The sequence below is a fragment of the Ursus maritimus genome, unplaced genomic scaffold (genome assembly GCF_017311325.1).
Source record: "Ursus maritimus isolate PB19 unplaced genomic scaffold, ASM1731132v1 scaffold_1, whole genome shotgun sequence".
NCBI classification, from domain to species: Eukaryota; Metazoa; Chordata; class Mammalia; order Carnivora; family Ursidae; genus Ursus; species Ursus maritimus.
Window position 1 is genome coordinate 79,394,732 of NW_024423343.1, and position 26,355 is coordinate 79,421,086.

The 26,355-nt window shown below is 35.4% G+C and overlaps 1 protein-coding gene across 6 annotated transcripts in view; it reads left to right on the forward strand.

Annotated features, from left to right (window-relative positions):
* ORC4 (origin recognition complex subunit 4) overlaps nucleotides 1-26,355 on the forward strand; it is an 86,424-nt gene that overhangs the window by 47,609 nt on the left and 12,460 nt on the right. For 5 of the 6 annotated variants that reach the window (XM_008695887.2, XM_008695885.2, XM_008695884.2 and 2 more), the window contains 5 exons: nucleotides 11,617-11,692; nucleotides 12,148-12,233; nucleotides 15,084-15,132; nucleotides 17,867-18,018; nucleotides 20,538-20,711. In XM_008695887.2, coding sequence (XP_008694109.1) covers nucleotides 11,617-11,692; nucleotides 12,148-12,233; nucleotides 15,084-15,132; nucleotides 17,867-18,018; nucleotides 20,538-20,711 — 537 coding nt within the window. The remainder of the gene's footprint in view (nucleotides 1-11,616; nucleotides 11,693-12,147; nucleotides 12,234-15,083; nucleotides 15,133-17,866; nucleotides 18,019-20,537; nucleotides 20,712-26,355) is intronic. The other variant, XM_008695888.2, reaches the window with a different exon arrangement.

Here is a 26,355-nt window from a genome sequence, read left to right on the forward strand (position 1 = left end):
GTTCATTTCTGCGTTTTCTATTCTTTTCTGTGCATCTTATGGTCTTTTTTTTACCAGTATCATAGTGTTTTGATTAATAGAGCTTTGTAATATAACTTAAGTCTCAAATTGTGATGCTTCCAGCTTTGCTTTTCTTTTTCAAGATTGCTTTGGCTATTTGGGGTCTTTTGTGGTCTCATAGAAATTTCAGAGTTGTTTGTTCTAGCTCTGTGAAAAATGTGTTGGTATTTTAACAGGGATTGCATTAAATGTGTAGTTGCTTTGGATAGTGTAGACATTTTAGCAATATTTGTTCTTCCAGTACATCAGCATGGAATTTCTTTCCATTGCTTTGTGTTGTCTTCAATTTCCTTCATTAGTTTTTTATAGTTTTCAGAGTATAGGTCTTTCACCTCCTTAGTTTTATTTATTCCTAGATATCTTATCTTTGGTGCAATTGTAAATGGTATTGTTTTCTTAATTTCTCTTTCTATTGCTTCATTATTAGTGTATAGAAATACAACAGATTTCTGTACATTGATTTTTGTATCCTGCAACTTTATTGACTTCATTTATTAGTTTTACCAGTTTTTTGTTGCAGTCTTTTGGGTTTTTCTATATATAGTATCATATCATTTGCAAATAGTGAAAAGTTTTACTGCTTCCTCACCTATTTGGATGCCTTTTATTTTTGTTTTTTGATTGCTGTGGCTAGGACTTCAGTAGTATGTTGAATAAAAGTGGTGAGAGTGAGGGGTGACGTGTCAGTTAAGCATCTGCCTTTGGCTCAGGTCATGATCACAGGGTCCTGGGATCCAGCCCCACATGGGGCCCCTGGCTCAGTGGGGAGCCTGCTTCTCCCTCTCTCTCTGCTGCTCCCCCTGCTTGTGCTCTCTCACTCTCTCTCAAATAAATTAAATGGGTAAAATCTTTAAAAAAAAAAAAAAGTGGTGAGAGTAGACATCCTTATCTTTTTCCTCACTTTAGGGGAAAGGCTTTCAGTTTTTCCCCCATTCAGGATGGTGTTAGCTGTTGGTTTTTCAAATTTGGCCTTTATTATATTCAGGTGTATTCCCTCTAAACTTACTTTGTGGAGGGTTAGGGTTTTATCCTGAATGGATGTTGTGCTTTGTCAGAAGCGTTTTTTGCATCTACTGACATGATCATGTGGTTCTTACCCTTTTTCTTTTTTTTTTTAATGTTTTTTTTTATTATGTTAGTCCCCATACAGTACATCCCTGGTTTTTGATGTAAAGTTCGATGATTCATTAGTTGTGTAAAACACCCAGTGCACCATGCAATACATGCCCCTCCTTACTACCCATCACCAGCCTATCCCATTCCCCCACCCCCTCCCCTCTGAAGCCCTCAGTTTGTTTCTCAGAGTCCATAGTCTCTCATGCTTCATTCGCCTTTCTTTATCCCTTTCTTCCCCTACTGATCTTCCTAGTTCTTATGTTCCTAGGATGGAGTAGAAACCATGATAATTTTTCTTCTCTGCTTGATCTTATTTCAATTTAGCATTATCTCCTCCAGAAAGCATCCATGTTGAGTGCAAATGTTGAGAACTCGCTCTTTTTGATAGTTGAGTAATATTCCATTGTATATATGGACCACAACTTCTTAATTCCAGTCATCTGTTGAAGGGCATCTCAGCTCCTTCCACGATTTAGTTATTGTGATAATGCTGCTAGAGCATTGGGGTGCATATGGGCCTCTTCACTACATCTGAGATCTTTTAGTAAATACCCAGCAGTGAATGGTCTAGGTCATAGGGTAGCTCAATTTTTAATTATTCAAGCAACCTCCACATCTTTTCCAGAGTGGCTTTCACCAACTTGCATTCTACCAACAATGTAGGAGTGGACCTTCACATCCTCTGCAGCAATTGTTGTTTCTTGCCTTGTCAATTTTTGCCATTCTAACTGGGCTAAGGTGGTATCTTAGTGTGGTTTTGATTTGAATTTCCTGATGGCTAATGATTTTGAACATTTTTTTCATGTGTCTGTTAGCCATTTGTATGTCATCATTGGAAAAGTGTCTGTTCATATCTTCTGCCCATTTTATGATTTATTTGTTTCTCGCAGATTGAGTTTAGATAGTTCTTTGTAGATCTTGATACCAGTCTTTTATCTGTAGTATCATTTTTTGCAAAATATTCTCCCATTCTGTGGGCTGCCTCTTAGTTTTTTTTTACTGTTTCCTTGGCTCTGCAGAAGCTTTTGATCTTGACGAAGTCCACAAGTTCATTTTATCTTTTGTTTCTCTTGTCCTTTGAGATGTGTCATGAAAAAGTTTGCTTTGGCCGACGTCGAGAGGTTCGTCCATGTTCTCCCTCTAGGTTTTGATGATTCCTTGTCTCACGGCCGAGGTTTTCATCCATTTGGAGTTTTATCTTTGTGTATGGTGTGAGAGAGGGTCAAGTTTATCTTTGTGCTGTAGCTGTCCAATTTTCCCAGCACCATTTATTGAGGAGACTTTTTTTCCACCAGATGTTTTTTCCTGCTTTATCAAAGATTAGTTGCCCAAAGAGCCAAGGGTCCATTTCTGGGTTCTCTATTCTGTTCCATTGGTCTATGTGTCTGTTTTTCTGCCCATACCATGTTGTCTTTGTGATCACAGCTTTGTAGTACAGCTCGAAATCTGGCATTGTGATGCCCCCAGCTTTTTTTCCTTTTCAACAGTTCCTTGAGATTCGGGCCTTTTCTGTTTCCATACAAATTTTAAAGGACTATTTGTTCCAGTTCTTTGAAAAATGTCATCGGTATTTTGATCGGGATAGCATTGAAAGTGTAGATTGCTCTGGGTAGCATGGACATTTTAACTATGTTAATTCTTTCAAGAGTGATTTATAGTTTCTAGAATATAGATCCTTTACGTCTCTGGTTAATTCCAAGGTAACGTATGGTTTTTGGTGCTATTGTAAATGGGATGGATTCCCTAATTTCTCTTTCTTCAGTCTCATTATTCGTGTATAGAAATGCAACTGATTTCTTAGCATTGATTTTGTATCCCGCCACATTACTGAACTGCTCTATAACAATGCTGCTATGAACATTGGGGTGCATATGGCCCTTCTCTTCACTACATCTGTATCTTTGGGGTAAATACCCAGCAGTGCAATGGCTGGGTCATAGGGTAGCTCAATTTTTAACTTTTTAAGGGACCTCCGCACTGGTTTTGCTCTATAACTTCTAATAGTTTGGGAGTGGATTCTTTTGGGTTTTCCATATACAGTATCATGTCATCTGCGAAGAGAGACATTTTGACTTCTTCTTTGCCAATGGACTTCTAGTACTATGTTGAATTATAGTGGCGAGAGTGGGCATCCTTGTCGTGTTCCTGATCTTAAGGGAAAGGCTTCCAGCTTTTCCCCATTGAGAATGATATTTGCTGTAGGCTTTTCATAGATGGTTTTTATGAGATTGAGGAATGTTATCCCTGTTACTCTTGAAGGGTTTTAATCAGGAAAGGATGCTGTATTTTGTCAAATGCTTTTTCTGCATCTATTGAGAGAATCATATGATTTTTTACTTTTTCCTTCTGGATAAAATCTAAGACACTGATTGACCTGCGAATGTTGAACCACCCTTGCATCCCAGGGATGAATCCCACTTGGTCATGATGGATAATCCTTTTAATGTACTGTTGGATTCTATTAGCCAGGATCTTGTTGAGAATTTTGGAGTCCATATTCTGATTTTGGCCGAATCTCAGCCTCTGTCTCAGAACAGAGGGATTGCGGACCATTCTCCATTGATGTTCTGGCCACTTTAACTCTGTTTCTGTTGATGCTGCTCAACCCTGCAGCATCCCGGATGTGCGCCCCACACCCGGCGTCCCAGCCCTCACTTCCAGGGCCGGCGTGTCTCTGTCCTTTGTGTTTCTAACACCACCAGCCGCCCCCCGCGTGCTCCGGAGCTCCCGGTCTCAGTCTGCTTCCAGTGAGCGCACCGGAGCTCCGTTTCAGTCTGGTCACGCTCGTTCTCCGGCTCATGGTCTCAGTCTGCTTTCTTGTGGGTGCTGGTCTGCGAGTCCGCCCGCTCCCCAGTGCAGGTGGCTACCGCTTCCCAGCGCCCAAACGCAGCGGCTCCCTCCCCCTTCCGTTTATCTTCCGATATCTATGCGCAGTTTGAAGGCTCCCCGCTTCGTACCTCAATACTCAGCGCTGGAGATGTTCATTTGTAGAGATCCCGATGTATCTTCCTGCGTCTCATGCTGATTCTGTCGATGTTCAGGCTGGTCTGGTACCTATCCAACTCGACTCAGGGGACCGGTTGAACAAGGGGTCCCCTACTCCTCCGCCATCTTAACTCCTCTCTCGGTTCTTACCCTTTTTCTTATTGATGTGTTGTATCACGTTGATTGATTTGCAGATATTGAACTACCCTTGCAATTCAGGAATAAATCCCACTTGATCATGGTGAATGGTTCTTTTTAATGTATTGTTGGATTCGGTTTGCTAGTATTTTGTTGAGGATTTTTGCATCTATGTTCATCAGAGATTTTGGCCTGTAGTTCTCCTTTTCTGTGGTGTCTATCTGGTTTTGGTATCAGGGTAATGCTGCCCTCATAGAATGAATTTGAAGTTTTCTTTCCTTTTCTATTTTTTGGAATATTTTGAGAAGCATAGATATTAACTATTCTTTAAATGTTTGATGGAATTTGCCTGAGAAGCCATCTGGTTCTGGACTTCTGTTTCTTTGGAGTGTTTTGATTACTGGTTCAGTTTTCTTGCTGGTGATTGGAGTTTTCAAATTTTCTATTTCTTCCTGTTTCAGTTTTGGTAGGTTGTATGTTTCTAGGAATTTATCCGTATTTTCTAGGTTGCCCAGTGTGTTGGTATGTAGTTTTTTGTAATATTCTTCTTTAATGGCTTGTAGTTTTTGGTGTTTGTTATTTCTCTTCTGTCATTTGTGATTTTGTGTATTTGGGTCTTTTCTATTTTTTCTTGATAAGTCTGGCTAGACGTTTATCAGGTTTTTTTATTTTTTATTTTTTTTCAAAGACCCAGCTCCCGGTTTCATTGATTTGTCCTAGTGGGGTTTTTTGTTTTTTGTTTTTTGTTTTTTTTTGGTTTGTTTTATATAGCATTTATTTCTGCTCTAATCTTTATTATTTCCTTATTTCTGCTGGTTTTAGAGGTTTTTGTTCTTTTTCTAATTCCTTTAGGTATAAGGTTAGGTTTACTTGAGATTTTTCCTTGCTTCCTGAGGTAGGCCCATATTGCTATAGGCCCTCTTAAAACTGCTTTCACTGCATCCCAAAGGTTTTTAACCCTTGTGTGTTTCATATTCATTTGTTCCCATGTACTTTTTTGTGTCTTCTTTGATTTCCTCATTGACCCATTCATTGTTTAGTAGCATGTTATTTAACCTCCATGTATTTGTGGTTTTTTGAGATTTTTCCTTGGGCTGACTTCTAGTTTTGTAGTGTTGTAGTCCTAAAAGATTCATGATATGACTTTGATTTTTTTAATTTGTTGAGGCTTGTTTTGTGGCCTAATATATGATCTGTTCTGGAGAATGTTCCATGTGCTCTCAAGAAGAATGTGTATTCTACTGTTTTAGGATGGAATGTTCTGACTTAAATCCTTCTGGTCCAGTGTGTCATTCAAACCCATTGTTTTCTTGTTGGTTTTCTGTTTAGATGATTTCTCCATTGATGGAAGTGGGGTGTTAAAGTCCCCTAGTATTGTATTATTATTATTAATTCCTTTGTGTTTGTTTTTAACTGTTTTATGTATTGGTGTGCTCCCATATTGGGTGTATAAATATTTACTGTTGTTATATCTTGTTGGATTGCCCCTTTATTATTGTATAGTGTCCTTCTTAGTCTCTTGTTACAATCTTTTTTTTAAAGTTTATTTTTCCCAATAAAAGTATTGCTACTCTGGCTTTCTTTTGACATCCATTTTCATCATAAATGTTTCTCCATCCCCTCACTTTCAATCTGCAGGTATCTTTAGGTCTAAAATGAGTCTCTTGTAGGCAGCATATGGATGGGTCTTGTTTTTCTGTCTGTTATCCTAGGTCGTTTGATTGGAGCATTTAGTCCATTTGCATTCAAAGTAGTTATTGATAGATATGTATTTATTGCTATTTTATAACATTTTTTTGCTTTTTTCTGAAGATTTTCTCTTATCGTTTCTTTCTTTCATGGTTTGCTGCTTTTCTTAGTGATAGATTTGGATTTCTTTCTCTTTATTCTTTGCATATTTATTAGTGGTTTTTGATTTGTGGTTACTATTACCTTTGTATATAACATCTTCTGCATATACCAGTCTATATTAGGTTGATGGTTGTTCAAGTTTGAACCCACTCTTTACTCCTCTCCTCCCTGCATTTTAGGTTTATGGTGTCATAGTTTACATCCTTTTATTTTGTGAATTTTTTACAGGAATATTCATTTTTACTGCTTTTGTGTTCCCTACCTTTGTCCTCTAACTTTCAGTCTCTCCTTTCCACTCAAAGAGACCCTTTAATATTTCCTGCAGGGCTGGTTTAGTGGTCATAAGGTCCTTTAGTTTTTGTTTGGGAAACTCTTTATTTCTCTTTCTATTGTGAATGATAGCCCTGCTGGAAAGAGTATTCTTGGCTGTATATTTTTCCCATTCAGCACTTTGCATATAACATGACACTCCTTTCCAGCTTGGAAAGTTTCTGCTGAAAAATTCACTGATAGCTTTATGGTATTTCCTTTGTATGTAACTTTTTTTTTTTTTTTTTTTGTCATCCTGCTTTTAATATTTTTTTTATCACATTTTCTCATTTTAATTATATGTATCTTTGTGTGGATCTACTTTTGTTGATTTTGTTGATTTTGTTGGGGGTTGTTTGTGCATCCTGGATCTGGATATCTATTTCCTTCTCCAAATTTGGGACGTTTTCACCTGTTTCTTTCTTGAAATAAATTCTTTGCGTCTTTCCTCTCCTCTTCTTCTGGGACTCCTGTAATCTGAATTTACTATGTTGGATGGAGACACTGAAGTTCCCTAAGTCTATTCTCATTTTGTATAATTCTTTTTTCTTTCTTTTGTTTAGTTTGATTATTTTCCATTACTCTGTTTACTAGGTTGTTACTTTGTTCCTCTGCTTCTCCAGCCTGCTGTTCATTCCATCAAGCATGTTTCTCATTTCATTTATTGAGCCCTTTATTTCTGCCATGTTATTCATCTCTGTGTTAATAGTCTCACTGATATGCACCACTCCTCTCAAGTCCAGTGGGTTATACATATAATCATTGCTTTAGATTCTCTATCAGGTATGTTACTTACATCTGTTTCATTTTGCTCTCTGGCCATGCCTTGTCCTGTTCTTTTATTTGGGACAAATACCTCTGTCTTCTCATTTTGTCTGTGTCTCTGTATCTGTTTCTGTGTGTTAGGAAAGTCAACTGCATCTCATGTTTTTGAGGGCAATAACTTTTTAAAAAATTATTTATTTAAATTTTCTGTAACAGACAGTGTATTACTAGTTTCAGAGGTAGAATTCAGTATTTCATCAGTTGCATAAAACACCCAGTGCTCATTACTTCAGGTGCCCTTCTTAATGCCCATCAGGCAGTTGCCCCATCCCCCCAACCACCTCCCCTCCAGCAACCCTCAGTTTGTTCCCTATAGTTAAAAGTCTCTTATGGTTTCCCTCACTCTCTGTCTTCCTCTTATTTTATTTTTCCTGCCCCTGTGTTCACTTTTTTAGTTTCTTAAATTCCACATATGAATGAACTCATATGGCATTTGTCTTTGTCTGACTGACTTATTTCACTTAGCATAATACCCTCCAGTTCCATCGACGTCATTGCAAATGGCAAGATTTCATTCTTTTTGATGGCTGAATAATATTCTTTTGTGTGTGTGTGTGTGTGTGTGTGTGTGTGAGCGCGCGTGCATACACATACATATATACACACGACATCTTCTTTATGCATTCATCTGTCGGCTGACATCTGGGCTTTTTCCATGTTTTGGCAACTGTAGACATTGCTACTATAAACAGGGTACATATACCCTTTGAATAAATATGTTTGTATCTTTTGGGTAAATACGTAGTAATGCAATTGCTGGGTTGTAGGGTAGCTCTATTTTCAACTTTTTGAGGAACCTCCATACTGTTTTCCAGAGCGGCTGCACCAGTTTGCATTCCCAACAGCAGTGTAAGAGGGTTCCCCTTCTCCACATCCTTGCCAATATCTGTTGTTTCCTGAGTTGTGCATTTTAACCATTGTGACTGATGTGAGGTGGTATCTCAGTGTGGTTTTGATTTGTATTTCCCTGATGGAAGGCAATGGTTTTATGAATAAGAGATTCTGTAGTGCCCTGCCGTGTAGTATCTCCTCTTCTCCAGGGCCTGACACATCCAGGAATGTCTCTGGTTTGTGTCATATGTACTCTGCTATTGTGTTGTCCTGGCTGCTTTATCCTTCAGGGCAGTCATCTACCACAGATGCTCTTTGCCTGGTGTGGGCAGCATTTGGTCCCTGGCCCGAATGTGGTGCATTTTAAGTAGATGTGCTCTGGTCTGCTTCTGAAATGATACCTTTAACCACCACCACCTGAACAAAGTGTGGGGCAACATTGTATTGGCAGGGGGTTTGAGCCAGTCTTTTGAGGGAGGAGGTCCATGTGCTGGGACTGAGGCAAGAGTGACTGGAAAGGGCAATTCCAACACAGTGCAGGACGTGGGTCAGGGCTTAATGTAAGCAAGTTTGGTAGCAAGTGTGGGTGCTAGGCTATTTTTTGTGGGTAGCTCTGTAGTTCATGCTGATGAGCGTTGGAGCTAAGTGGTACCTGCCAGTTCATTTTTTCCCAGAGGTCTCTCTCTGTGAATACCCTCTCTGGGACACTCTCAGATGAGCAACTAACTTCACCACTGTGTGCCCCAGGCCCTCTTCAGCTTGCTGTATGTCCACAGACTGTTTCCCTGCCTTCTCTCCAAAAGCATCCTCAGTGTCCTTCAAGCTCTCCCAGAACCACACATGCTGACCTTTAGAACTCCAGACTTTAAGCCTGCCTGGTTGCAAGAACTCAAGAAATTGAAGCCCTCTAGCTTTCCATACTAATCCCATGAGGATTCATTTACTGCGTACTCCCCTGTATGTTAGTCTCTTTTTCCCACTTTTCTGGGACTGTGCCTTCCTCCCCACTGTATTGGCTATGATTCATTTCTCTCCTAAGCCAAGTCTCTGCACTTCCTACCATCTTTGATGTGTCCTCTGTCCTCTTCTCTACCCTTACTTGTGGAGCTTTTCAGGTTGATTTCTGGGGTATTTAGGATGATTTGATTGGCATCTACTTGTATTTGTGGGAGGAGACAACCCTAGGATCCTCCTATTCTTCTGCCATCTTCCTTCCTTGTTATAACTCTGTGCATATGTAAAATGAAGGTATTGTTATTGCCCCCATTTCATTATGCAAAGACTTTAAAATAGTTTTCAACAATTTGCCAAACATAAAATAATTTAAAACATATAATCAGACCCAGGGAAATAGAAATATTACGTAAATAAGATACCAATTGGTGGGAGGAAGAACATTGCAGATTACTAAGAAGCTATGGCAAAGGCCACAGTTTGAGATACCACATTTGTATCATCTGGGAGCAAAGTCTTGTGATAGACTCATACTTCCTCTGAAGGCCAAGAAGTACCACTTCATTTTTGGACAGTTATCTATAAAGAATGTCACTTCTTAGTTGGGCTTTATTTCACAGTATGGCACTTGATATTTTGAGATTTCCCTTTTTAAGAGGACTTAGGTTACCAATGATCTGAGGTAGAATTCCACTTTTTTTACATTTATTTATTTATTTAGAGAGAGAGAGAGAGAGCACACATGCACACAAGAGCAAACATCGGGGGAGGGGCAGAGGGAGAGAGAGAAACTTAAGAGAGATCTATGCTCAGCAAGGAGCCACATGTGGGGCTGGATCTCATCACCTTAAGATCATGACACTAGCAGAAATCAAGAGTCAGACGCTTAACCAGCTGAACCACCCAGGCAGCCCAGAATTCCATTTGTTTTAAAAACAATACAGATATATCAGAATAGTTAGTATGTTTGATATCTTATTGTGAAACCTAATAATTTAAAATACTTCTTCCTATTTCACAGAGATGTTGCAGTGACAAATAGAAGTACAATATTGCAAATACAAATGGTATTTTGTTTTTCAAAATGGTTTGCCAGTTGTTCCAGTGCCTTTTTGAATATCCTTTTTGTCCTTACTAAATTTTGATGCAATCTTTACTAATTTTTTTTTATACACAGTCTATTTTGAGGGACCATTTATTTTCTAATCCTAGAAGTAGTTTTAATATTAGTAGTCCTTTATCATTCTTCTTCCTTTTAAAAGCTTCTTGGCTTTTCTTAGTTCTGTTCATTTTTAAGTTTTTAAAAAATCTGTTCAATATTAATGTGAAGAGATGTATATTTTATTGCAATATAATTGTAATAAGATGTTACAAGTCAATAAAATAGAAAATGGGATGTATGTGGCATAGGAATCTGTAGTTATAAAAATCTGAAACTTTATAATTGAACAGTTTAAGGTGGTATAACACCTTGTGAGTGTATTTTTAGTAGTAATTATATTATTATTAGTAATTTTATTTTCATTGCAAGCTCTACATTTCTTTAATAAGGTCTTTCTCTATATATAGTAGCCCTCCCAACCCATGGGACATATATTCCAAGACCTTAGTGAATGCCCAAAACCACGGATAGTACCAAACCCTATATGTACTATTTTTTTTCCATGCATATATACCTATGGTAAAGTTTAATGTATAAGTTAGGCACAATAAGAGATTTAAAATAATAACTAATAATAAAATAGAACAGTTACAACAAATATAATAAAAGTTATGTGAGTGTGGTGTTTCTGTCTCTCAAAATATCATACTGTACTGTATTCACCCATCTTGTGATGATGTGAAATGATAAAATGCCTCTGTGATGAGATGAAGTCAGGTGAATGATGTAGGCATTATTATGTAATATTAGGCTACCACTGACCTTCTGCCCAAAATGTCAAAAGGAGGATTCATCTGCTTCCACACCACAAGTAATTGAAACTGCGGATAAGGAGTGATTGTTAATACCTAGCAACTAATAGAGGAAAACTCTTTTTCAACTTACCCCTTGGTATTTCTTTTCCAATTTTTATTTCATGATGACATACAGAGTTGTTAACAGTATTTCATAGAAATTGGTATATTGACTGGGGTAGACTTTTTATAATCATTTAACATTATTCTAAAACATGTTTTTCAAAAGCTTTTAAGTGATTTCAATAATATTTAATAGAATAAGTGTTAAAGATAGATAATGAACTGACTCAGACATGAAGCTCTTAAGTGGCTATAGTTTTATGTGACTTATAGAGAAATACGTCTTTGAAAACTTGAGGGTTGTTTCTAAACATTTATTAGTTTGGGAACAGGGCTTTGGCATGTTGGGTCAGACATTAGATGTTCTCCTTAAACCTTTCTTTTATCTGTGAATGCTGTGCAGATTTATTTGTTAGTTTAAAATGACAATCTTTATTATATTCTGTTCCCATTATTCATAGTTTAAAAAAGAATATGGGCTTTTTTATCTATTATTAAATATTCTATAAACTTTTTAATACCATTTAGTTAATAAACCATGCTTTGAAAGAACTAATGGAAGTAGAAGAAGTGAGTGAAAATGTATTACAAGTTCACCTAAATGGTAAGTATGTCATCATTTTGCCATTGGAAATGATACAAGCTATGTAAGCTTTTTATATATAAAATTTGATTTACAGGTATGTTTTAAAGGTGAGTGATAGTCATAATTTAAGAACTTGATCAGTGTTTAACAACTTTCACTTTAATACACCTTACACAATATTTTTAGAAATTAAAAAAATAAGATTAAAGGAGGTACATAAGGACTCTTGTTTTTTGGTCTTTCTTTTCTTTTTGTAAAATAAAAGAACCCCAAGGAAGATAGTTCTTTTAGTTTACCAAATCTCTTCATTGCTGAGTTTCAAAAAGGAAGTAATGTTAACTAACAGACTTTTGACTTTTTTCTTTCTAGTTAAATTTTAAAAACCATTAGAAAGCTTACTTGACTGGAAAATAATCTGCACTGTATCAGATATTTCATTTTAATTAAATACTTTTAATTGGGCTTTATTTCAGGACTGCTGCAGATCAATGATAAAATTGCCCTAAAGGAAATCACAAGGCAGTTAAATCTGGAAAATGTAGTTGGAGATAAAGTTTTTGTGAGTATCATTTCTGTTCTTCTATTAAATAGGCTTTAACTTTTATATGCCGTAGATATTTTCATATTTTTGGAAGGCTAGGGAAGGTTCAGAGATTCTAAATTGAAATATGAAAGATTCTTATCATAAGAAAGTATAATGTACTAGGATGCATTTATTCATCATATCTTTATGTTTAGATTTTTTTGAAGTAGATTATACTTACTATAAAATAGCCCAGAAATCCATGTTTATGTAGATATTATCTGAGTTTCTTTATCTGTAAGATAAATACTTTGATTTCCTATCTTTGGAGATAGTTTAATATCTTTTTTAAATCACTACACTGTAGCAGCCTGTTTTTAGTCTTAGACGTGGGTACCTGGGAGTAATGGAAAATGTGCTGAATTTAAAGCTACAAAAGGTGAATTTGAGTCTTGTCTTAAAACCATTGACTACTTGATAATCATGGCTAATGAGTATTTCTGAAGTTCAAATTTCTCATCTGTGTTAAATGTGCATTATCTTTATTATACTTCACAGATTTATTCTAAAGACAAAAGAAAGCATTAAACATAATTCATGTTTTAAAAATGCTGCATTGGTAATGTACTATACAAATATCAGTTATCTCTTATTATTAAAATGTTTTCAGAAACTTAATTTATATCTCATTATTGTAACAGTTTGGAACCTCAGGGTAGTGAACATCAGTAACTTAAACTGATTAGAAATGTTCTGGAACTTTCATTAAACTTTTTACCCTATCACTTGATTTATAGGGTTGAAAAGAAATATGATTAAATTAATTTACAGCTACTTTAATTCTCATAATGAAATGACTTAACCTCATACTGCTTATGCAGTTGAAGTGGGTTGTGTGCATCCCAAGTTCATTTTCTGCTCACTGGTGATCATAGTTTTATCACTCTTAAGTGTCTACTCTTTTCTGCAACAACACAGCCATTGTTGTGTAAGCCTCTTAGCATTTAGTAATTTCATTCTTTAATAATACCTATAAAAATGTAAGCCAATCATGTGTTACCCTTCCACACTGTCTGCAGGTTCAGAATGCCCTTTCTATAAGTCTGTTGTTCTTTCTCCTGTTCAGAACGTAATGTTGAATACAGGGCCTACTTAGTCAAGGAGATTACTATTATGTAGGCTCAGTTTGGCTTTTGATTTGCAACTGATGTAGACTGGGGTTTCTAACTTTCCTAATTGACCTATTCTTATTGGATTCATAGGAAATAATAAAAGGCACAATTGTTTATCTTCCTAGTCATTACTGTTGTTATCATAATCATCATATGTAGTGATTATTAGTTTAACCTCTACATTATATAGGTAAGTCACCTGAGGCTCAGAGAGCAGAATTAGCTTGCCTAAAATCATAAAATGGATATTAAGACATTAAGAACCTAAGTCACTTAACCCAGAGCCTTTCTGTTTTGATATACTTATAGAAAATTTGTATATTCCTATACATATAGACATACATATGTGTATTTATATAAGGATATTCTTATAATATGTGCATATGTATTTATATAATTACATACTTAGACTTAATGCCAATTTTAACTTGTCTTTTTTTAAAAAAAAAGCAAAACACAAACAACCTTTGAATAACTTCAGCCACTGATTTACTCACCCACAGATTGCCTCTGAGCTTTTGTTTATATTATGTAAATACCTCTTGCCCTAACTACCTTGGAAATAATGTTGATTTGACAACATACAGTTATTATAAATATGTGGATGTTCTTAAAAACCTATTAGGCTATTTTATATCAGTTCTGTCAATTGGGAAACAAACAAGTGGATTTCTTTTCTCCTGTACATCTTCACAAATTTAAAGTTGGCTATTTCTTTAAATTAAAAAATCTGAATGAAGTAAAAATTAATGACTTAAATGAAAAAATATTTTTACAGGGCCCTTATCCACAAGTTGGAACATCTGGATAATGCATCTGGTACTCTGTTAATTTCCATGTAGAACATTTAAGTTGTATCCAAAAATGTTTTGGCTGTGTTCCAAGTAAACATAGCCAAATTTGATATGATATATACAAATTCTATAATAAGCTCTTGAATAGGGAAAAACTATCATAGTATGTAATAATTGAGGTAAATTTCTTCCATTTCCTTTTGGATCTCATTTAAATTCGTGCTCATTTTTTTTTTAATAGTATGTTTTATTTATTATTTTAATTTAAATTCTGGTTAGTTAACATATAGTATAATAGTAGTTTCAGGAGTAGAATTTAGTGGTTCATCACTTACATACAACACCCAGTGCTCCTTAATACCCATCACCCATTTAACCCATCCCCTGCCCACCCTTCCCTCCATTAACCCTCAGTTTGTTCCCTGTTGTTAAGAGCCTTTTATGGTGTGCCTCCCCCTCTTTTTCCCCTTTCCCTATGTTCATCTGTTTTGTTTCTTAAATTCCACATATGAGTGAAATCATATGGTCATTTTTTAGTGAAACAAATTAATCTGAGACTTGCAAGAGCTTAATCTATTTGAAAATATAAAATGCAGTGATTTCTAGTTCTCTGTGTTTAGAATACAGCAAGTCTTAAAAACTACCTTTAAATTGAAGTTAACATTTTTACAGACTTTTTTCCAGAAAATACAAAATTTTGAGCATGACAGGGTAATGCCATTTTCAAAACTATGCCACCTTTCCTTTTATATTTAAGTTTTTAATGGTGCACATGGAAGTATCCAGCTCAGAATTTGGCTACTGACTAATCTAGGAAAAAATAGAGACATAGTGCCTATATAATGTCTAAGAATCAGGTAGTCCTCTTTTATTTGTTATTTCATTAAACTTTTAGTTATGGTGTCTTTTTTGTTATTCAGGGAAGTTTTGCTGAAAACCTTTCATTTCTTCTGGAAGCTTTAAAACGAGGTAAATATTAGCATATTTAACACCATTAGAAGGTATCTGTTAGCTTTATTTTTCCCCTGATTATAAAGGCGTTACATATTTTTACAAAAAAAATAAAATAATGTAAAAAACCATAATATAATGATCACTGTAATCCCATAACTGTTATAATGACTATCCCAATTATTATATTTTAAGAAGTCTCTGTGCCCAACATGGAGCCCAGTGTGGGGTATGAACTCATGACCCTGAGATCAAGACCTGAGCTTAGATCAAAAGTCGGGCACTTAACTGACTGAGCCACCCCGCCACCCCATGATTATCCCAATTAACATTTGGTTTCATATCTTTATTCACCTGCAATGTATCACTGATGCAGATGGACATAATTTTTTATAAGAATAAAATGGTTTTCTATATTGTATAATGTATATCTTGTTCACTTACATCACAGTATGTTGTGAGCATCTGTTTATGTCAGTAAATAGCTGCATCATCATTTTTATGGTTCTCATATATTCTATTTTCAACTATACTTAAAAATATAATAAATTATAAATTATTAATCACTAGTTAGGAACTTTGATTTCTAACTTTGTATAATTAGGAAGAAATGCTTAGATGATCATTTAGATATTTTCTAGAGTAGATATTAATGAGTAGAATTCTAGATTAAACAGTACCACATTTTAAAGAATAATTAATTACAGGGATGCCTGGGGCTCAGGTCATAATTCAGGGTCCTAGGTTTGAGCCCCCCATCAGAATCCCTACTCATCAGGGAGCCTGCTTCTCCCTCTCTGCCTGCTGCTCCCTCTACTTGTGTTCTCTCTGTCAAATAAATAAAATTTTTAAAAAATAATAATAAAAATAAAAGAATAATTATAGGGGCACCTGGGTGGCTCAGTCAGTTGTGTTTGCCTTTGGCTCAGGTCATGATCTCAGGAGCCTGGGATTGAGCCCCAGGAAGGTTCCTTACTCAGCAAGGAATCTGTTTCTCCCTCTCCCTCTGCTCCTCGCCTTGCTCTGCTTTCTGTCTCTCTCTCTCTCAAATAAATCAATCAATCTTGAAGGAAGGAAGGAAGGAAGGAAGGAAGGAAGGAAGGAAGGAAGGAAGGAAGGAGAGAAATGGGGAAAGTAAGAAAGGGAGGGAGGAAGGAAAGAATGAGGAAGGAAGGAAAGGAAAAAAAAGGAGAGAAAAAAAAGGGAAAGGAAGGAAAGAATAGGGGAAGGGGGAAAGAGGGAAAGGGAAGACTATAACTAAACTACCCTAGAAGTTCCATTTCAAATCAAGAGTACCTATTCCTTTACAACTTTCATTCACAATTATTAATTTTCATGTCTGCCTTTTAAAGGAAAAAATACATCTCTTATTTTGATGTGCATTATTGTGGTATTGATAATGCTCATCACTTCATATTTCTATTAGACACTGATATTTCCTGGTTTATGTATTTCTTGTTGGTTCTTTGCCTTATTTTGGTGGTGTTTATCTCATACTGATTTATGGGAATTCTTGCACTTTTCTCTTAAATTTGGTTTGGACTTCTGTGCTGAAAAGAAATTTTAAATTTTTTACATAGTCAAATTTTTCCTCTCCAGATTCTGAAGGCATTGACTTCTGTTTTCATCTAATACATATATTTCATAATTTGGGAGGAATTTATTTTGATAAGGTGTAAAGTGGAGAGCTAATCTTGTATAAGCCACTTTTCCCCATTGATTTATAATGGTATATTTTATCAAAAACTACATTTTTTTTAAGATTTTATTTATTTGTCAGAGAGACAGACTGCACAAGCAGGGGAAGCGGCAGGCAGAGAAACAGGCTCCCCTCTAAGCGAGGAGCCCTGTGGGACTCGATCCCTGGGATCATGACCTGAGCTGAAGGCAGATGCTTAATCGACTGAGCCACCCAGGTGTCCCTCAAATACTACATTTCTATATTATATAGTTCTTTTTATAGACTCTTTGAGTAGTTCTTATGGTTTTCATGATGTTTTGGTTAACTGTATACATTTTGTTAAGTGTCCCCTTACCAGATTTTTTTTTTACTTGTTTATGTAAATATAAAACCTTAAACCTTAAGGTAATAGTGAGTCTTCTGCCATCTTAGTTTCCCTCATTGTAATGAGGAAAATGAATTCAGAGTCATGTTGACTTTCCCCTGTTGTTGAAGTATTAAAACTTGGTGGGGGGGGGGGGCTTAAAAAATTGTGGTTAGGAGTTAAAAGTGGCTTTGGTTGAATTTCATAGTTTAACAATTATTTATAAAAATTGTAAATACTTGGGAAGATGTAGTTTGCATTTCTGCTAACTAAACAAATCTCTTTTGAAGCAGAAGTTTTGTTCATAAGTTAGTGACGCCCTTTATTAGTAATCCCAAAGTATTTTGGTCTGTATAGGTGTTAGGAGATCCTTGTCAGTTTTCTGACAGAAGATTATATTTACATAATTTTAAAAACAACAGTCTAGTCATTTAAATAATGTTCTTAATTTTTCATCAGTTAACTACTAGAGTCTCGTAATTAGACTGTGAACTGCTTGAGGGCAGTAGGGGCTATCTTGTCCTGTGAATAATTTTGTTGTTGTTGAATAAAAGTGTAGGCATTGGTAAGTATCCTGTGCAAAGTAGGTTTTCAATATATGTTTGTTGAATTGAGTTTTAACAATTAAAGTGTAGTAAATAATTTGGAAACTTAAGAAAGGCTGATACAGTTGCTTGTTAATATATAAAACTCTTATTTTATCTTAGGTGACCGGTCTAGTAGTTGCCCAGTGATCTTCATATTAGATGAATTTGATCTTTTTGCTCATCATAAAAATCAAACACTCCTCTATAATCTGTTTGACATTTCACAGTCTGCACAGACTCCACTAGCAGTTATTGGTCTTACATGTAGATTGGTAAGTTTTTCTTTCTATTAAAAAATTGATTATCATATTTAGAAAATTAAAGCTTAATTACTGATATCGTCACTTATGAAGGTCATTAGATCAGGCATTTTTTCAAATGTGTTTCACTAGTTCCTGGTGCATTTATCCTACTTTTCAACTCAGATTGAAGAAAACAAGAAAACATTTATCACGCATGCTCATAAACTAATAACCTCTGTCCCTCCAGTGGAATCACTGAATAAAAAATGTGAAGTCAGATGCTAGTATAATTTCTACATTAGCAAGTAAAGAGAAAATTAATCATACCACTATTTTATAAAAACTCATTAATAGTTTTTGAACATAATAAAAAAAAGAAAAATCATGATCTACTTTTAGATTTAAGATTGTTTCTATATTTTGAAAATGTTTAGAATTGAGTAAAAATGATAGTATCCCATTTTTGTAAGTATTCATATCGGAAATGGAAGGGATTACTTCTGTCAAGCTGCTATTACATAGTGACTCTTTGCTTCTTGGGGGTGATTTTAGAATGATTTTAACCATAGTCTCAATGTCACTGTCACATTACATTATGAAGACTTTCTGCATGTTCAACTTTGCATACTTCGGATGGCTGCACAGGCCTTTTTTTGTTTATCTTCTTTTACCTCATAAACTTTCTTACTGAATTCAGATAAAACTGGTATTTAAGAGTCATCTCTCCTCTCATAGATGGCTGCCATGAGTATGTTGTTTTCATTCTTCTTTTCCCTCCTTCATTCTTGGCAGGTTTGTGGTCAGCGCCATTTACTTCTTTTCTTTTCCTGCAGCTGTTTCCTTCTTAGAAAAGTGAAATGCTTTACTAAGTCATCTTTCAACAGCCTTTCCTTCTAGTGTTGCTTTTCTGTGGAGTGTCTTTCTCTGTCCTCTTTCCCAAGTGCTCTAGAGTTTATGATATATGCCTTCATAATAAGACTTCCTCATAGAACATCTGCCTGGCTCTTTACATATCTTTATTCCTTTGTCAAAAGCAGCAGTTCGTACCACAGGAGTTAAGGAAGCGTCTTCATTCATGCTAAAAAAAAAAAATCTTCCTTTGGCTGGAAGTAGCAGTGGCAAATGTTACTGACCCAATGAAGGACCAAATAAAGAATCAGCTGCTCTTTAGCAGTGTTATTGTGCCCTTTAAAAATTCTGTATGATTAATTCTCCCAACTATGCAGTGCAAATCTGTCTGTCTGTCTATGTTCATAGGGGAAAAGCAAAAGGATAGATGGATTAGTGACTTCGCTAACAAACAACCTCTTCTCTGTGGAAGTAGTTCTTTTTGTATTATACCCTTTATTCCCACATTGCCAACTTCAGTCATGACTGTCCACCACTAAAATATCTTTTACTTCCACCTTTCTTTCCATTCCCAAGTTCAAGCTCTTAATTATTGCTGGCATAGAGTGCTGTTTCCACTACCTTTCAGCCACCTACCTACATGGATGATCTAGAACTGCTCATTAATAGAAAATTTATAATATTGCTGTCTCTGAACTAACTTCATTCTCTTTTAATTATGCTGGCACTGTATTTTTCTTTGACCTATAAAAACATTCCAGGTTTTTCATTCACTTTCTCCCTACCAATCCCAAGCTAGTAATATTTCCTGTCTTCTTTTCCAGACTAACCATGATCCCATTTTGATCACTTGAATTCTTTCCTCTATATTATTGATTTCTTAACCTAGCTATTATTGAAAATCATGCACGTAGATTTAAAAATCCATATTTCAGAGCTTCAGCATAGCTTTTTTTCCTTTCTTTTTTTCTTTTTTTCTTTTTTTTTTTTTACTTTTTATCCTCTAGAAAATTGACAGTAAACTTGGTTCCTAACTTAAGGAAAAATAGCACGAATGCAAATAGTTTCTAAAATATCACTGTAAAAAAGCCAAAAGACAGAATAACTTACCAGTGTCATGCTATGTTCCTGCAAGTTTCCTCTTCTGTAGTTTGTTCCTTCAGTTCAACATGGCTTCAGCTTGAATTTATAGATAGTTTAGTGAACTGAATTTTTCTCCATTACATATGCTGCTTCTTGAGTCTTTGTTACCTAATACAATGAAGATTTTTAAATATTCAGGAATGTAATAAGTCTTATTACATTTTGCTGGTTTTTTCATCTGAATTCTTCATAGAATGTATGAAATTCCTTATTGAAATTCTTGGTGTTATTGTGGCAGAGAGCTATTCAATAATAGTTAAAATTTTTTGCAATTGTTGGTTGTGGGATGTTAAAGATTAACTAAGAAGAGCATAGTAGGAAAAAGGCATGATATCACCAGGCCTAAAGATGCTTAGAAGGGGATTATTAAAAGTGGCTTGTGTAAGTGTAAAAAAATCAAGGGAATGATTTGAGTTTCTGGAGGCTTGCATAAAATGCTTAATTGTGTATTATAGGATAAGCATTGTTAATTATAGTGATAGTTAAAATATGTATACCTCTAATATTGGTATTTTTTTAAAACATAATTCTTATATGGATTTTTGTTCGTTTTTAAGGATATTTTGGAACTCTTAGAAAAAAGAGTGAAGTCACGATTTTCTCACCGGCAGATACATTTAATGAATTCATTTGGTTTTCCACAGTATCTTAAAATATTTAAAGAACAATTATCTCTACCTGCAGAATTTCCAGACAAGATCTTCACTGAAAAGTGGAATGAGAATGTTCAGGTAACTTGGAACAGAGGCAATAATGTTTAAATAATTTTTGTCCCTTGCTATACCATTGAAAGCTTATAAAAACCTACAAATTTAAACAAATTTGTAAATTAACACATAGTTTCTAATGTTATTGTAGCATAAAACTGAATTAATACAAATTGTACACTTTTGTGTGGTACTTTGTTTTAAAAGACATTTGAAATGTCATATCCTAAATTTTTTCTCTCAAAAGAACTTTAATAAGTTTTTTATTCTATTTCTATCTGGCTTATATTTTAGATTATTCTGTTAGTATTTAGAATATTATAAAAAATAATATTTTCATTACTTACAAGTTCAGCAGTGTTTTTAGCTTAGTAATTCATACCTAACTATCCAGTATGGATTTTTCCCCCTAATTCTCATACAGTTTCAGCTTTTATCTGATGAGGTCTTTTAAGTCAAACCAGGCTTGACACCTGTGGTTGCATTGTCTATATTGCAATCTCATCTTGTAGTCTCTGGAGCCCTCAGGGTCTTAGCTACCCAGGCACACACACATGTTGATTTAAAGGTTTACTAAACCTTTGGACTCTGTAAATTTATCTAAATTGAATAGCCTAACTTACATAGGCCATTGTCATGTCAACTCAACATACTAGCATCGGTTTATCTTATGCTATCAAGAATTTTCAGTTGGCAGGGAGAAGGGAGAGGGTATATGTGTGGGAGTGCGTTTAATAACACAATTGAAAAACAGTGTTGCTGAATAAATCCCACATGGTAGAATCTTTCAAAAATATGGGTCTTCTAAAAGTAGAAAATAATGTAGAGTCCTTGGTTTTGAAAGAATTGGGAAAAACTAGTCTATGATATTAAATACTGATGAGGATGATTCAATCTTTGGATAATTAAATTTGCAAAGTCTATATGCACTGTCTCTAAAAAAAATTGTTTTATGTCAAAGCAATAATTTATTATTTTTTTGTAGTTTCAAGTTTTTATTTAAATTCCGGTTAGTTAATATACAGTGTAATATTAGTTTTAGGTGTAGTATCCAGCAGTTCATCACTAACATATAACACACAGTTCTCATCACAGCAAGTGCCTTCCTTAATACCCACCACCCATGTAACCCAACCCCTGTCCACCTCCCCACCAGCAACCCTCAGTTTGTAAAGAGTCTGGGGGCACCTGGGTGCCTCAGTCGTTTAAGTGTCCGACTCTTAGTTTTGGTTTAGGTCGTGATCTTGCAGTCATGAGGTCAATTCCTGCATCAGGCTCTGTGCTCAGCACAGAGTCTGCTTCATATTCTCTCTACGTCTCCCTTTCCCTCTCGCTCCCTCGCACTCTCTCTCAAATAAATAAAATCTTTAAAAAAAAAAAAAAGAGCCTGTTTCCTGGTTTCCTCTCTTTTTCCCCCATGTTCATCTGTTTCGTTTAAATTCCACATAAGTGAAGTCATATCATATGGTATTTGTCTTTCCCGACAGACTTATTTCACTTAGCATAATACTCTCTAGTTCCATCCACACCATTGCAGATGGCAATATTTCATTCTTTTTATGGCTAAGTAATATTCCATTGTATGTACACATCACAACTTCTTTATCCATTTATCTGTTGATGAACATTTGGGCTCTTTCTATAATTTGGCTATTGTTAGTAATGCTACAAAAAATAAATTCAAAATGGATAAAAGACTTAAGTGTGAGAAAGGAAAACATCAAAATCTTAGAGGAGAACACAGGTAGCAACTCTTTGACCTTGGCCATAGCAGCTTCTTACTAGATAAATCTCCTGAAGCAAGAGAAACAAAAGCAAAGCATGAGCTATTGGGATTTCATCAAGATAAAAAGCTTCTGCACAGCAAAGGAAACAGTCAACAAAACTAAAAGGCAGCCTTCGGAATGGGAGAAGATATTTGCAAATGACATATCTGATAAAGGGTTAGTATCCAAAATATATAAAGAACTTACCAAACTCAACACCCAAGAAACAAATAATCCAGTTAAAAAATGGGCCTAAAGACATGAATAGACATTTTTCCAAAGAAGACATACAGATAACTAACAGACACACGAAAAGATGCTGAACATCACTTATCATCAGGGAAATACAAATCACATCTACAATGAGATACCACATCACACCTATCAGAATGGCTAAAATTAACATAGGAAACAACAGATGTTGGTGAGGATGTGGAGAAAGGGGAACGCTCTTACACTGTTGGTGGGAATTGAAACTGTAGAAAACAGTATGGAAATTACTCAAAAAGTTAAAAATAGAACTACCCTACGATTCAGCAATTGCACTACTAGGTATTTACCCAAAGGATATGCAAATACTGATTCGAAAAGCAGACATGGTTTTAATCTTAAATATCAATACCAAATTAAAGTGAGAACTTTGCATTTATTTTGTTCTTAAACAATTTATTTTTTCCCAGCTTTGTTGAGCTATAATTGACAAAATAAAAATTATATGTTTCAGGTGTACAAGTTGATATTTTGATATACATCCTGAAATACCACAATGAAGCTATTCAATACATCCATCACCTCAATAGTTATCATTTTCTTTCTCTTCTTTTTCTCTTTTTAATTTCTTTTGTGGGAAGAGGTGAGAATACTTATGAACTGTCTTCTAAGTGAATTTCAAGCATACAATACTGTATTGTTAACCATAGTCACATTTTTACTGTTATACTCCAAAATTTACTCATCTTGCATAACTAAAACTTGATTCTTGTTTTTTAGTTTGAGAGAGTGCGCGCAAAAGCAGAGTAAAGGACAGAAGGAGGAGCGCAGGGAGCCCAATGTGGGACTCGATTCCAGGACTCCTGGGATCATAACCTGAGCTGAAGGCAGACGCTCAACCAGCTGAGCCACCCAGCTGCCCCAGATTCTTGTTTTGATTATAAAATATAGTCTGCTCATCTAAGCACTATTAATTTTGGCACTTTTTTTTTATTAAAAGTTCACTGAACAAGAGAACACCTGGCTGACTCAGATGGAAGACCATGCAACTCTTGATCTTGGGGTTGTGGTTTCAAGCCTCACATTGGGTGTAGAGATTTTACTAAAAGTTCACTAATCAAAATGTTATCAGTGCATGAGAATACATGTTAAAAGATACAAGTTTCCCTTATATTCATGCCCATTCTACTTCCTTATACTACAGAGTAATTATTTGGCTTATAGCATTTCAAACATATACATTCTAAAGTTATTTTTACAGAAAGAGTTCAAACTTTGCATATAATTTTGTTTTACCTTTTCCATTTTTTTCTGATTGTCAATTTTGTATTATTTTTCATAGTATAACTATACAGAATTGTATGTAAAAATGGTTATCTTTATCTTGAAATTTCAGATATTGTGCTATGGTATAATTTGGTGTGGGTTTTTCCTTCTCCCCTTCTCTACAGATTAATCTTGTCTGGGACTCAGATATTTGTTAGCCCAGAGAAGTTTTTTTGATACTCTCATTATAAGATTCTATTCTTTAGGAACCCTTTTCATTTGGTACTCCCATATTGTCCCTTTCCTTACCTAGGTCTGGTGTGGAACAGAGAGCTCTGCATCTTCAGCCTCCGAATCCACTTTTTAGTGCCTCACAGACTTTCACCTTCTTTAGTTCCTGAACTGATTATCTTGTTACAACAGTATGCTTTTCTGACTGCTTTAGAGATTCAGATGCAGTCTTTCATAGTATTTAAATGTCTTTGCTTTGCCATGACTTTTATTTCTGTCCCTGCTCCCTTTCTTTTCCTAAGATGACTACACAGCCCAGGTTGTACAGTGCTGACACCCATCTTTCTGTTCTTCACACAGTATTGCATTCTGTTCATCTGAGTGGGTCTATAAAGGAATTAGATGAAAGGGATTACTGGTGAAGCATAATTCTGGATGACTTGGAAAATAACCATGTAGCAGGAGGGTGGCTAACCCTTAGGTTTTTGGTCCTTTTTTGGTGATCCTGTATCACTGAATTTAGGGGCAGATGGTAGAAATGAATGTGAGCACTATCCTTTTGTTTCTTAAGGGTTTTTTTGTTTGTTTTACAATCTTACAGTTCTTTTATAATGTAGAACTAGTATCACTGGAGTTTGTGTCTCTTAATTCTAGTGTTTTGTTCCCTTTATTCTAGTGTTTTGTTCCCTTTATCCTCATCCTAATTTGCCACTTCCCTTTGGTATGCTAATGTGAGCTTCACTTGAAATATATGTCAGCACCATGGCCAGAGGCCATGCCCAGCAAAGGGGGAGTTGCATTGAGGGAGCTATCCTTTCTCTCAGTACTGACTACCAAGCAAGTTTTTCTGATTCCCAGGTTAAAATAAAAACAATGGTAGAGATAACAGGTGGCCTATGGAATAATCATCCAAGAAATATTTTCAGGATAGGGTTGAACCTGGACGTCTCCCTAACTTGAATGTTTTAGCCATATCCCAAATGAGTCAAATAAGTTAAGCAGAGTAAATACCATCTCAGCATGGCAGTATAAGGAGAAATCCCTGTATGAAAGAGCATTTTAAAAGATCATAACTAGTTCTCCTCGAAGGAAGTTCCCCCAAAGTACTATAGCTAAGTTCAAGGAACATTTACCTACTGTCATAACCTTCCTTGGTAGTTAACAGAAGGTGAGAAGCTTTAGCAGGAACTGACTGGTAGATTTAGTACATGTACTGCTGCTGCTGAGTTATCCCTTGGGGCATCATGAGTTCTGAGGTACCACTGAAACTCTGTTACATTCTGCTTAGAATCTGCCTGTGAAGAGGGCACCAACCAAGCAAACTGTACAATCAGTACAGTAAAGACTTGCTTCTGCAACTGCTACTCATGTGTTCGTCGGTGGAAAGTTAATGTTTCAGCTTCCTTGAACAACAGGGGAGGTCTGCTTTGTTTCTGGGAATTTTCCCATGTTCCTATAAGGGGTGATGTCAGTCAGCCATTCTCTGTCTTTATTTCCCTTGCATCATTTCCTGAGCCAACTGTTAGGGAACTTTCAATCCAGAGAAATAAATTTAGTTGTGTTTCAGAACCTGAGATCTGGTATCTTCAATGACTATCATAGTTAAATACAATAGACATCCAAAGAGTAGTGTTTTGTTTTGTTTTGTTTTGTTTTTTATAATAGCCTTATCTCCAAGTAGTTTATAGTGTTGGGATCAAGGTGAAAGTGTATTAAGAGATTTTTTTTAATGGCTCACATATAGATCTTCTAGACTTTTTTTTTAAAGGACATTAAGTAATTATGGAAACAAGAAGGTGATAGCTTTCAGAAAGATGGGGAGTTGGATTCAGACCTCTAAAAATATAAGAAGAAAAGCAGAGTATAGTTTGACCCTTTGAAGCATCTTGTAAAAGAAAAGCAGTTAACTAACTGTTCTTAGAAATAATTGAAAATTTCTTCTATTAATATTTTTGTTCCAGGTGATTTTTTTAGTTTTAGTTTTAACAGGACTACAGTTAATTCCCAAAAGTTTTTATGCATACTACTTTGCTTTATTATTTTGTGTTCATCTTGTGTACTCTCAAAGGGTATTTGATCCTATTTATGATAAAAACATATGTATAGTAACAGCAAGCAAATGCTGTTAAAGAGAGTACTGAAAATAATGACAATGGAATGGGGACTATAACGAGGATAATGTATTTACTGAGAGC